Source organism: Clupea harengus, unplaced genomic scaffold (genome assembly GCF_900700415.2).
Source record: "Clupea harengus unplaced genomic scaffold, Ch_v2.0.2, whole genome shotgun sequence".
NCBI classification, from domain to species: domain Eukaryota; kingdom Metazoa; phylum Chordata; class Actinopteri; order Clupeiformes; family Clupeidae; genus Clupea; species Clupea harengus.
In genome coordinates this window covers 76,984-89,269 of record NW_024879656.1, presented here as the reverse complement: position 1 = coordinate 89,269, position 12,286 = coordinate 76,984, and the positions used below count along the sequence as shown (strand labels likewise).

General features: G+C 47.7%; 1 protein-coding gene across 1 annotated transcript; it reads left to right on the top strand.

Moving 5' to 3' along the window:
- Positions 1-53: 53 nt before the first annotated feature.
- On the top strand, positions 54-12,152 carry tbc1d31 (TBC1 domain family, member 31). The gene is made up of 22 exons (XM_042704395.1): positions 54-700; positions 951-1,094; positions 1,260-1,375; positions 1,536-1,714; positions 1,980-2,131; positions 2,432-2,591; positions 2,819-3,019; positions 3,539-3,706; positions 3,914-3,993; positions 4,130-4,276; positions 4,535-4,668; positions 4,769-4,902; positions 5,173-5,352; positions 5,881-6,113; positions 7,350-7,502; positions 8,565-8,700; positions 9,137-9,229; positions 9,382-9,522; positions 10,190-10,384; positions 10,856-10,991; positions 11,213-11,410; positions 11,625-12,152. Exons 1-22 carry the CDS (start codon positions 624-626, stop codon positions 11,762-11,764), a joined length of 3,297 nt encoding a protein of 1,098 aa, XP_042560329.1. The 5' UTR covers positions 54-623; the 3' UTR covers positions 11,765-12,152.
- The last annotated feature ends 134 nt before the right edge of the window (positions 12,153-12,286 follow it).

The window sequence follows — 12,286 nt, the reverse complement described above, 5'->3', positions numbered from 1 at the left end:
ATTCATACACCCAAGCCCTACAAGAAAATAAAGAATGTCCTGCCCGCTGTTTTTGTTATTTTTCACAAACTTACATTTAAGGATTTCTGTAGGCTATACGTTTTTGATATCCACCTAAAAATAGAAAATATATCAAGCGTGGTTCTTGTACAGAATAAAAAAAAAGATACAGATGTACAGATACAAACAATCATTTAATTTGATAAAAGTACTATTATTTTCAATGCATTGGTCTTGACGGCCATGTAAATAAACTTCATTACCCATAAGCACTTGGAGTATTTACATGTGTAGTTTGTAGCAAGCAACGAACATTCTCAAGACTTCAACAACAGAGTATACACCTCCCAATGACCTGTTTGGTTGTGTATTTTATATCCTTAACATGTATGTTTCGCTACTGTGGGCAATTTTAACGTTTTAATGAACAGCTAACTTATCTGTATTAGACCTCGGGAATACTTTGAGCTAACAAGTGTTTATTTCAAACTTCCCGCTGCAGATACCGCCTCTGTGTGAGCTAACATTAGCAAGATAGTCATGCCGAGCAGTTATGCTAGCTAGAGTAATTTTTCTTCTGGACAACTTAGCATGTGAAATATCTGTTGTTAGTCAGTGAAGAAATGCAGACTACCGACGTTGGCTCGAAAGAAGATGGTAAAGTATGGCATCGAAAACCAAATCCATCTGTAAGCAACGGGTAAGTAAGCACCACAAAATGCACTGCAAAATTATGTGCATAATGATTGTCCAGTAGCTTGAGAACCCCTGAATGTATCGCTCTCAACTATGTATGTATGTAGCTTGACGTATTGTCAGTTTGCCTAAAACCTCAAAAACTTTGTGTTGTGAGCAGATGTCTTATCCTTAGAATACATACATGGAAAAGTATTTTATTTTCATGCTGTAATTCATCATGATGTTTACCTTTTTATTTCCGACTTTTATAGCATTATCGTCACTGTAGTTCGCAGTAATCCTCATCAAAACAAGACTGTGCGTTTTCTGCAAGTGGCATTTGACACAACAGGGGAGTCATTTGTCGCTGGCGACCAACACGGAAATATCTACGTGTTTGATATAAGTAGAAACAGGTAAGTTCTAACGAGTTTTAATTTTGCTCGTGCAATAAAAAGTAACAATAGCATCGGCAACGCCTAGTTCTCTCATGCACTACAAAACTTGTTTGATTGTGAAAAATCATTATGTTAGTCTGAAAATATTGTAATGCTCTGAATGTGTTCTTTATTATCTTATAGGTTCCGGTTGGTCCAGAAAACTGGACAGGCATGCACCGCTCTTTCTTTCAGTTTGCGCAGAACTACAGAGTTCCTCGTTGCCCTGGCTGACTACTCCATAAAATGCTTTGACAAAGGTATATTTATCCCAGAAGTATATAACACGATATACTGTAGCCTACATGTTATACATCCTATTGTATAACACATCAATTATATTATTATATTATTTCAATCAAATAGTTTTGATCCTGAGACACATTTCTTCTCCCTAATTAATGGCTGCTGTTTTGTCAGATACCAAACAACTGGTGAGCTGGATGCGAGGGCATGAGGGGGCTGTGTCCTCCATATCATGCCACAGCTCTGGGCGATACGCCATTAGCACCTCATCAGACACCGCTCAGCTTTGGGATCTGGACACGTTCCAGAGGAAGAGGAAGCTCAACATTCGCCAGTCTGTCGGCATCCAAAGGGTGGGAACTAAACTGTTGTCTGAAAACTGGACAGTCAGTCTGTTTCAACTTACCGAGCACAATTGAACTGGCTGAAAACCTGGAATTTTCTGATGTTGCATAACAATGCTGTTGAATGTATATCACTAATCTACAATATATATATATAAGATCTATCTATATATACTGATATATATATATATCAGTGATATAGATAGATCTTGGCATTCCGTAATGTAGACATAATGAATTACTGACATGCAGCAATGTTTGTTTTGTTGTTAAGGTTTTCTTTTTACCACTAAGCAACACTATTCTCAGTTGCTTTAACGATGATTCCATCTTTGCCTGGGAGAGTGATACACTTTTATGCAAATACCAGCTATCAGGACCTGAAGATGGTACCAGAATACATTACAAAGCTTTTGCCGTAACAAGGTAACACGTGTTTACATTTAGCCATCGGTCAGGTGCTTTCTGAATAAATGTACACTTACTCTTTAAAAAATGTTTTCTGATATGCCTCGTTTAGAATAAATTACTTCATCTACTTACTCTTATGTAGACATTTAAAAATAGTCTGTCAGAGGAATTTACTGTAAAATAAACGTTTGTTGTGTCCCATGGTGGTCCATGACAGTGATGTTTCGGATGAAACATATAGAAACCTCTGGATGGCAAACCTTTTTTAACTGCACGCGATATCAGTGGTAGTACATCCAGTGTTGTGTTTGACAGGGAAGGGAAGACTCTGGCAGCTGGGGGGCGCTCTAACCTGCTCCACCTGTGGTGCCTGGACAGCAGGCAGCTCATGCGCGTGGTCCAGATGCCACCCCTGGTTAGGACCGTGCGCCACCTGGAGTTCCTGCCCGACAGCTTTGATGGTGGATCCAGCCAGGTATGACTGCCATTTTGTATTACAAAACACACAGTCAATTGATTAAGTGTGCCAGACCAATGGAGTCGAAGCAATGGATCAAAACGTTAGCCATGGACTAAATTCTTCTTGAAAAATGCTAATTCAGTCAAAGACAGTCGCTATCTAAGTAACTCTCTTAATGCTCAGAACTTTCAGTAATAAACAGCTTTGACTCACGGATCATTTCTCTTTCCGCTAACTTATAGGTCCTGGGAGTGCTTAGCCAGGATGGCATCATGCGCTTCATCAACATCCAGACCTTTAAGCAGCTGTTTGAGATCGGCTCCATCGATAACGCCCTAACCGCAGTGACCATCTGCCCCAAGGGACGTCACATAGTGGCAGTGACGGAGAGTGGTGCTCTTAACATCTACAGCGTTCAGGGCCTTACACAAGAGGTCAACAAGGTAGTGCTGCAACTGGATGCCATTGACTTTCAGTACAGTGCGTGCAGGGATTTCTCTTGCTTCCTCTTGGGTCTTACCGTCAGCTTCCGAAAAGCTTTATCAATTGAATCAAATGTAGTATGGTATAAAAGGGTTTACAACAAATATAGCTGGTCTCATAGTGTACTGGTTGTGTTCTACATTTACATTTACTTTACATTTAGTCATTTAGCTGACGCTTTTATCGAAAGCGATTTACAAGGATGTATACACATTTTTACAATTACACTGATGGAACACAGCACATCAGGAGCAATTAGGGGTTCAGTGTCTTGCTCAAGGACGCTTCGACAGGTAATTGAACTAACAACCTTCTGCTTACTAAACGACTTCTCTACTTCCTGTACCACTGTCGCCCCTGTTCTGTTTGTTCTGTTCTGTTCTGTTTCTGTTGTGGAACCATCCCTTTTGTGGAAAATGATGATAAGAAAGTGTCCATTGTAGCTGTCCATACTAAATCTGCCCTGACTGTGTCCACAGCCCCCGCAGCCACTGGTGAAGGTGGTCAGCCAGGACTCCACGGTGGACGCCTCTGGTATGCTGGTAAAGGTGCGGTCAGGGACGGTCCAGAGACCCAAAACATCTGGGCGCCGTGTCCCAGCCAAGGTGCTGCGGCCGCCAGCGGTTATCACGGGAGATGAGAAAGAGGTGAGCCCTGCCCCAATCCACTAACATATGCATCATCATGAGTTACCGCAATCACATGGTCATCACTGCTGTCATCATCACTTTAGTGATAAAGGATGTGGATAGAATTTCCAGATCATTTGATATTCCATCTTCACTGCAAACAAATAGTCTCACTCTCTTGATGACACGTGTGCTTCTCCTGTTACATTTTGGTTTGCATTACAGAATGATTTACCTGGTGGATTGAACAAGAAAAAACTTCTTGCCTTACTGAAGGCTTTTGGGGAATACCCAGCCAAATACAGGTACAGCTTGACCAACAGACACCACACTGCCAGACTACAGCTTTTGAAAATGTGAATGTTGTTTAATGTAGTCAGAGCAAAGGCTACCCCATGTTGTGGTGTCCTTTAAAGGGTCCCCCCCCCCCCTCCCCCACAGGATGTTTGTGTGGAGGTCCCTGCTGCAGCTCCCAGAGAACCACGCTGCCTTCAACAGCCTGGTGCAGAAAGGGGTCCACCCTGCGTGCCTGACTCTCCAGGAGCGCTACCCCATCAAAAGCCAGAAGCTGCAGCGAGGCCTGCAAAGGTACACCGTGTCCCCCTCAGCAGCCGTTCCAGTCCCTGAGCGTCCCAGCATGTGGTGCTTAGCTTAGGAAAGGAAAAGATTGTGTGTTCTGCTTTGATTGACAGGGGGGCAGATGGGAAACAGCACCCTCTCATGTAACCAGTCCCACAGTGCTTTGCCTCCGGCTGATTGCTAACAGGACTCCCATCTCCGCCCCCATGACACCTCTTCTCCCTTCCTCCCTTCCTCTCTCCCTCCCTCCCTTTCTCTGTCCCTCAGACTCCTGTCTGCGCTTGCTCACTGGTCGGCCATCTTTGGGGAGACAGACTACCTCCCCCTGGTGGCTTTTCCGTTCGTGAAGCTTTTCCAGAACAATCCGCTCATCTGTTTTGAAGTGGTGGCCACTGTCATTGGTGAGTAGAAAGAAACCACTGTTGTTGTTGTTTTTTTTTTTTTTATATATTCCTTGCCAAAAGAAACGTAGTGAAGGACGTTACTGTGTCATCTTAACAGTGAATTGGTGCCAGCATTGGTTTGAGTACTTCCCCAACCCACCCCTGAATGTGCTCAGCATGGTGGAGAACGTGCTGGCCCACCACGACAAGGAGCTGCTGCAGCACCTGGTCGACTGCCACATCACCTCACAGGTGAGGGGGGTCCGTGGGGGTGGGCTGACGTTTTATGGATTGCCTTTTACACTCAAACAAATGCACCACACACACTGAAATGCCCTCACGTCAGTTGAAGTCATCTGACCTGACAGATGGTACAGTCCTCAGTGTGTGCCCAACCACGTCATGCTGAGTGGTTAGAGATGTCGTTAAGGAACAGTGCCTGTTGTTTTCACCACAGCCCAACCACTGCTTCAATTTAAGATCTGACCTTTGCCCTCCTAATCCTAATCTGGTGTGCTCCAGCTGTACGCGTGGCCGCTGCTGCAGACGCTCTTCTCCGAGGTGCTCACCAGGGACGAGTGGCTCCGGCTGTTCGACAACGTCTTCTCCAACCACACGGCCTTCCTGCTGGTCGCCGTGGTGGCGTATGTCACCTGCTGCCGGGTGCAGCTGCTGACGCTCGCCTTCAGGGAGGACTTTGAGGTAGCGCTCCGCCAGATGGCTGTGCAAGTCCAGTTTGCATTTAATACATAAGAGGCAGTTTGCAGGTCAAACAACACTTGGGTTTATAGCTTGTTTTTGTACAGCACTCAGATGGGAAAATATATTGTAATTTGAATGGACATCTAGTCTGTGGTTTTATGGTACAGTTTCCGTGCATCTGTTCATTTCTATTATCCTGTGAAATAGAGCTTTGTGTGCTGAGTGTAGTTCATAGTCAGGTAGTAGTACCTGATGAATAGAAATTTAGTCAAAAGTCTGTGTCAACATATTTTGGAAATGCGTGAATTTCCGTATTTGAAAATATCTCAATAAGTATATGCAATGTGTATTTGTGCAGACTATGATTTGTAGATTGATGTTGATACTGTAGGCCCTCTAATGCTGCTACTTCATTCGACAACTTTTGTCAACCCCCTCTCTTTCTCTCTCTCTCTCTCTCTCTCTCTCTCTCTCTCTCTATCTCTCCCTTCCTCCCTCCTTCCTTCCCTTCCTCTCCGATGGGCACAGTATTTCTTCCACCATCGCAACAACTTTGACATCGGCGCCATGATCAAGGAGACGTACCGCCTGATGAGCACCACGCCGGAGGACATCCACCCGCGCTCCACCCTGAGCGCCTTTGAGCCGCTGCTGCGCGGCCAGTACCCCGTCTTCAACAAGTACCCCACCTTCATCGTGCAGTACCAGTCCCAGGAGCGCGAGCGCATCCGCCAGCAGGAGGGGCAGTACCTCCGAGAGAGGTGCCTCACCCACAACAACACAACAACAACACAACAACAACGCACAACAACACACAACAACACACAACAACACCCCCATCCATCACACTGATTTCAGCTCCTCCTCCCCCCCCTCCCCCTAGACTGCAAGGCTAGGCGAATCAGCCAATGTTTAAAAGAAATACTCATCATGTAAAAGAAGAGCTAGGGCTGTATCTGATGAAGGTGAAGGTAGGGCTGTATCTGATGAAGGTGAAGGTAGGGCTGTATCTGATGAAGGTCGGGCTGTATCTGGTGAAGGTAGGGCTGTATCTGATGAAGGTGAAGGTAGGGCTGTAACTGATGAAGGTGAAGGTAGGGCTGTAACTGATGAAGGTGAAGGTAGGGCTGTATCTGATGAAGGTAGGGCTGTATCTGATGAAGGTGAAGGTAGGGCTGTATCTGATGAAGGTAGGGCTGTATCTGATGAAGGTGAAGGTAGGGCTGTATCTGATGAAGGTAGGGCTGTAACTGATGAAGACGCAGGACCTCAGAGGAAGGTGCCTCCCTCGTCTACCCGCCCACACACCTACACCATTTCAGTCACTCCTCAAACCGAGAGCCAGTGTCCAAAGGACATATTCCTGATGCAAAGGCGGTAGTGGTGTGTGTGTTATGTGAATGGAAATTGCAAATAATGAGGCAAGTGGGAGTGTGAGCTGTAGCACGGCCAAGAATGTCCAGATATATTGGGAGGCTGAAAAGGCTTGGAATGAAATTGGAGGGTTAGGAAAATGACATTGGAACATTTGGCCTACTTGGGTTGGGTTTGGGTGCGACCGTGTCTGTGCTTGCCTGTGTGCGTGTGAGGTTATTTGTGTATTTCATTAGTTAATCTATGCGTGTGTGTGTGTGTGTATGTGTTTGTGTGTGCGTGTGTGTGTGTGTGTCTATGCGTGTGTGTGTGTGTGTGTGTCTATGCGTGTGTGTGTGTGTGTGTGTCTATGCGTGTGTGTGTGTGTGTGTGTGTGTCTCTGTGTGTGTGTGTGTGTGTGTCTATGCGTGTGTGTGTGTCTCTGTGTGTGTGTGTGTGTGTGTGTGTGTGTGTGTGTGTGTGTGTGTGTCTATGCATGTGTGTGTCTCTGTGTGTGTGTGTGTGTGTGTGTGTGTGTGTGTGTGCGTGTATGTCTCTGTGTGTGTGTGTGTGTGTGTCTCTGTGTGTGTGTCTGTGTGTGTGTGTGTATGTGTGTGTCCATGCGTCCATGCGTGTGTGCACAGGCAGGACCTGCAGCAGCTGCGGGCGGAGACGGTGCGGCAGCAGGCGGAGGACGAGGCGTGGTACACCCAGCAGGAGCTGCTGCAGCAGGCAGAGCAACAGCGTAGGAACATCCTGCAGCAGGAAGAGGCCAAGCTGGCCGAGCAGAGAGTCAAGTGAGCACACACTACACACACACCACACACACACACACACACACACACACACACACCACACACACACCACACACACACTACACACACACTACACACACACTACACACACACACACACACACACTACACACCACACACTACAAACATACACACACACACACTACACACAGCACACTACACACCGCACACTACACACACAGCACACTACACACACACACACACACAGCACACTACACACAGCACACTACACACATACACAACATACTTCATACACACAGCACACTACACAGCACGCTGCACACACACACACATAGCACACACACACAGAGCACACACAAACACACGGCACACACAGCACACACAGCACACTCCTCTCTACTGGAGCACCATAATGAAAAGGCCAAACAATCACAGTACAAAAACCACTCATAGATTTCTTTTTTTTGGCTTCAGTGTCACTGCACTAATTGATTTGAGTGGGTCATGCCTGGAGTCACCGGCTGAGTGAAACACAGTGGCATAAAGCAGGGGACTTCTATTTGGTTATTCAAATGGGATTTAGTAGTGATATGAGCTGGGGCATTGAGCCTGTGATGGCAGTGAGAGTGGGAGATGACTGGGTCATCACTAATATTGGGTCACAAGCCTCACAGGCAGAGTGCCCACCACAGCACACACACACACACACACACAGCCTCACAGGCTCACAGGCAGAGTGCCCACCACAGCACACACACACACACACACACACACACACACACAGCCTCACAGGCAGAGTGCCCACCACAGGCCTTCAAAGCAGTCCGTACATACTTTGCCCACACACAGCACCCAATGCATTCAAGGCTCAAAGATGAATCGTTTCCGTTTATCCTGAGGTTGTCACAATAGCTGTAGTTTAAGACAACCCCACACTAGGTACTTAACAAGGTACTTAACAAGGTACCCCACACTTCACGTTCCCCCCAGAGCTCTGAAGCATTGGGTCATGTTCTCCCCAGAGCTCTGAAGCATTGGGTCGTTCACCCCAGAGCTCTGAAGATTTGGGTCGTGTTTCTGACAGGCTGGCCGCCATGAAGCGCGAGCTGAAGCTGAAGGAGCTGACGCTGGTGGAGGCCACGCGCCGCAGGTTTCTGCACCACCAGCAGGACCAGCGCACGGTGCAGCTGCAGAGGCTGGACGACGAGATCCAGAGGAAGGTCAGCTGCCCACCTTCATGTAATCGTGTAGCTCCATAGCTCTATCTGTGAGATCCAGAGGAAGGTCAGCTGCCCACCTTCTTTTAATCGTGTAGCTCCATAGCTCTATCTGTGAGATCCAGAGGAAGGTCAGCTGCCCACCTTCTTTTAATCGTGTAGCTCCATAGCTCTATCTGTGAGATCCAGAGGAAGGTCAGCTGCCCACCTTAATTTAATCCTGTAGCGCCATAGCTCTATCTGTGTTGGCACGGTTGGTGTAGTCTGGCAAATGCAATATTATTTATTCCAATTGTTGTGGCAAAATAAAAGCTTCCACAGGAAAGTTGTATAAGACCAGGGACTCCGCAGTCCAAGGTTGTGGATGACTTCATGTCCTACTGTACTGACTGTACTGCTGTGGGTGTAACTGTCCTCCTGGGGTTTGTCTTGTGTCCAGATGGCCCTACGAGATCAGGAGACTGCGGCTGCAGTGCAGGACATCGAAGTGAGACAGATGGAGCTGGATGCCAAGAGACGTCTCTTCGAACAGGTGAGGAAAAGTTACTTTAGGCCTCTATAACTATAGGGTCACAAGATGGCCGTTCTTCTGATGTTTTGGGTGGAATGTCAATTATACACCGCATGACCTTATTTGCAAAAAGCTGGTACGTAAGTGTGATTTGGATCCCTGTGTATCCATAGCAACTAGCGAAGGAGCAAGAGCGGGTGAACCAGGAAGTGGAGGCGGAGCTTGGAGTCCGCAGACATCGGGCAGAGCTTGAGGAGACAGCGTTTCGTGATGTGCTCCAGACAGATGTGGACCTCACCCACGACACCAAGAGGGTACGCCACACACACTCACCCACGACACCAAGAGGGTACGCCTCACACAGTCACCTCACCCACGACACCAAGAGGGTACGCCTCACCCACGACACCAAGAGGGTATGCCACACACACTCACCCACGACACCAAGAGGGTACGCCACACACACTCACCCACGACACCAAGAGGGTACGCCTCACACAGTCATCTCACCCATGCCACCAAGAGGGTACGCCTCACACAGTCGCCTCACCCACGACACCAAGAGGGTACGCCTCACACAGTCGCCTCACCCACGACACCAAGAGGGTACGCCTCACACAGTCACCTCACCCACGACACCAAGAGGGTACGCCTCACACACTCACCCACGACACCAAGAGGGTACGCCTCACACAGTCATATATATTCATCCACAGTAAAGCAACCTTGATCACACCGGTCAGTTCTGTCTGTTGAAGAGACCGTATGCAACTGAAGTATGTTTCTATAAGCAACTAGTAGTGCTGTCATCTTTAAATTCATATTCATGGTACATGGTCATGTTGAGGACAGACAGACCACTCCTGTCATTCCAACAAGCCACCTGTTGGCAGTCTGGTAGGTAGATTTGCCTGGCATGGATGTTTCTGTACCAGACCATAATGAACCGTACTGTCCTGTCTGTCCTGTGGTGGTTCTCAGGTGCTGGAGGAGTCTCTGGCGGAGGCGGGCCAGCTGGGCACAGACCACGAGTGGCAGGTGGAGGTTCTGAAGCGCATGGAGCAGTCCGACGCCGACCAGCAGAGGCGGCAGCACCTGCTGAGCCAGATGGCCCAGGAGACTCGCGGCAAAGAGGAGGAGCTCGAAGAACTCATGATGGCCGCGGAGGGCAGGAAGGTCAGAGGTCGCATGAAAGTGGTTTGGTAGCTAGCACATCAGAGCCAGTTTGGTGACTTCAGTAAGATGAGAATCAGCTGATGCTGCATGCACTGTTTTTAAAAGCGTCATCATCTGACAGGCTCCTGATGTGAACAACATTACGCCATCATTTGATTTGATTTAATTTATTTGAATACACTTTTAGACACTTTATTAATCCCCTGAGGGTAAATTAGGACTTGAACCCATCTGTTGGCTGTGAACACACACACTAGGTGCAGTGAGCAATTAGCACATGCACACTAGGAGTAGTGAGCACACACACACACACATACCCGGAGCAGCCACTTCTGTCGCAACGCCCCCCAAATAATGGCTCTTGGACCAGCTGTGCGTTAGATCTCAGGTCCCACTGTCGTGATGTTTGCCTGCTTCGATGAGTGGCTACATTATGTGTCTCATTCTGCGTGTCTCATTCTGTGGTGGCAGTGGGAGAAGGAGGAGGAGGAGGAGAAAAAGAAGGAGCAGGCAGCTGCCCCAGTGGAGTCCTGGCGAGGAGATCACCAGGGCCCCCCCACTGAACAGCGCTACCAGAGACCTCCAGAGAGCCAGGGGGAGACGTATAGTAAGTCTAGCCACGTTGCCTTCCTTTCACTGGTACACCATAGAGAGCAGCTTGTTTGTTTTGGGTTGTTACTGGAGGCCTTGGCCCTATGCATGGACTGAGCACTGGAATCCTTTGACATCAGCTTCTGCTAATGGATCAGGTCACAACTGCAGACGGGTAAGAGAATACAGTGGAGGCCACACATGTTATAGTTCACGTGAGACGCTTTCTCTTGATAGGTCGACTAAGGGAGCGAAACCTCACATCCTGTCTACTAAGGGAGCGAAACCTCACATCCTGTCTACAAAGGGAGCGAAACCTCACATCCCCCTGTCCAACAAGAGACCCTGGATGCAGGCCCAGTTCAGCCCCCACACAACCCAATGTCAAACCAGTCTGCCTGAACAACCAGACTCCCTCAGAAAGCTCCACCACCTGTGAGTATGACTCACACCCAGAGGCCCAACCTGTAGCTTGTGCATTTACCTGCAGAAGTTTAGTCCAATCGGTTTGGTTTCTCAGAGGCTTAAGGATGTAAATTGTGATCAAAACATGCATTAATGCTACATATGTGACCCCCCCCCCCCCCCCCCCCCCCTGTGAATCATTCGTCACGTCACTAATGTGTGACGGGATTGTGTCCCTCTGCAGTCTCTCTGGACCGCGGTCGAGCGGAGCTGGACTCTAAGGAGCGCGAGCTGATGAAGGAAGTCAGGGACCTTCGGCAGAAGCTGGCCCGGGCCAAAGCAGGCCACAGCAGCACGTACTCCAGCAGCACGGTCTCACAGTGACCCAAACTACAGTTCTCCAGAACCCCCCCCCCACACACACACACACTCCACTGGCCATCCGATAGAAGGACTGTTGGTTCAAAGGTCAAAGGAACCTGTTGTTATGGCATTCCATCTCATGTCAAAATCTAAGCAGTGAAGCTTTGGCGATTTTACAGACTGCGTTCACGTTTGCATTCCATAGTGTCACATCTGAATATTGGTTTGTGAAGTTTGCTCCACAGATCAATACAAGAGTACAGGTTTTGTCGTGTTTGTGTGTTCTCAAGGGTTTTGTGCCCTTTTTCTTTTGTCTGTGTTGTCTTTTTTAATTTATTTCAGAGATACTTGTGCCTTATGGTGTAGATTCTTACAGCGTTGTAAATAAACTTTGGCATTTGTTTTTGAATTCTGACGTCTACTATATGTGTTTTTAAGTGGTGCAGTTGAAGAGTTATACAATCTCTGGCAGTATTTGGTAAATAGCCTGTGCACTGATCCACTTGCTTTCTGGCAGAACATGCATTGTTATTTAATCAGTGC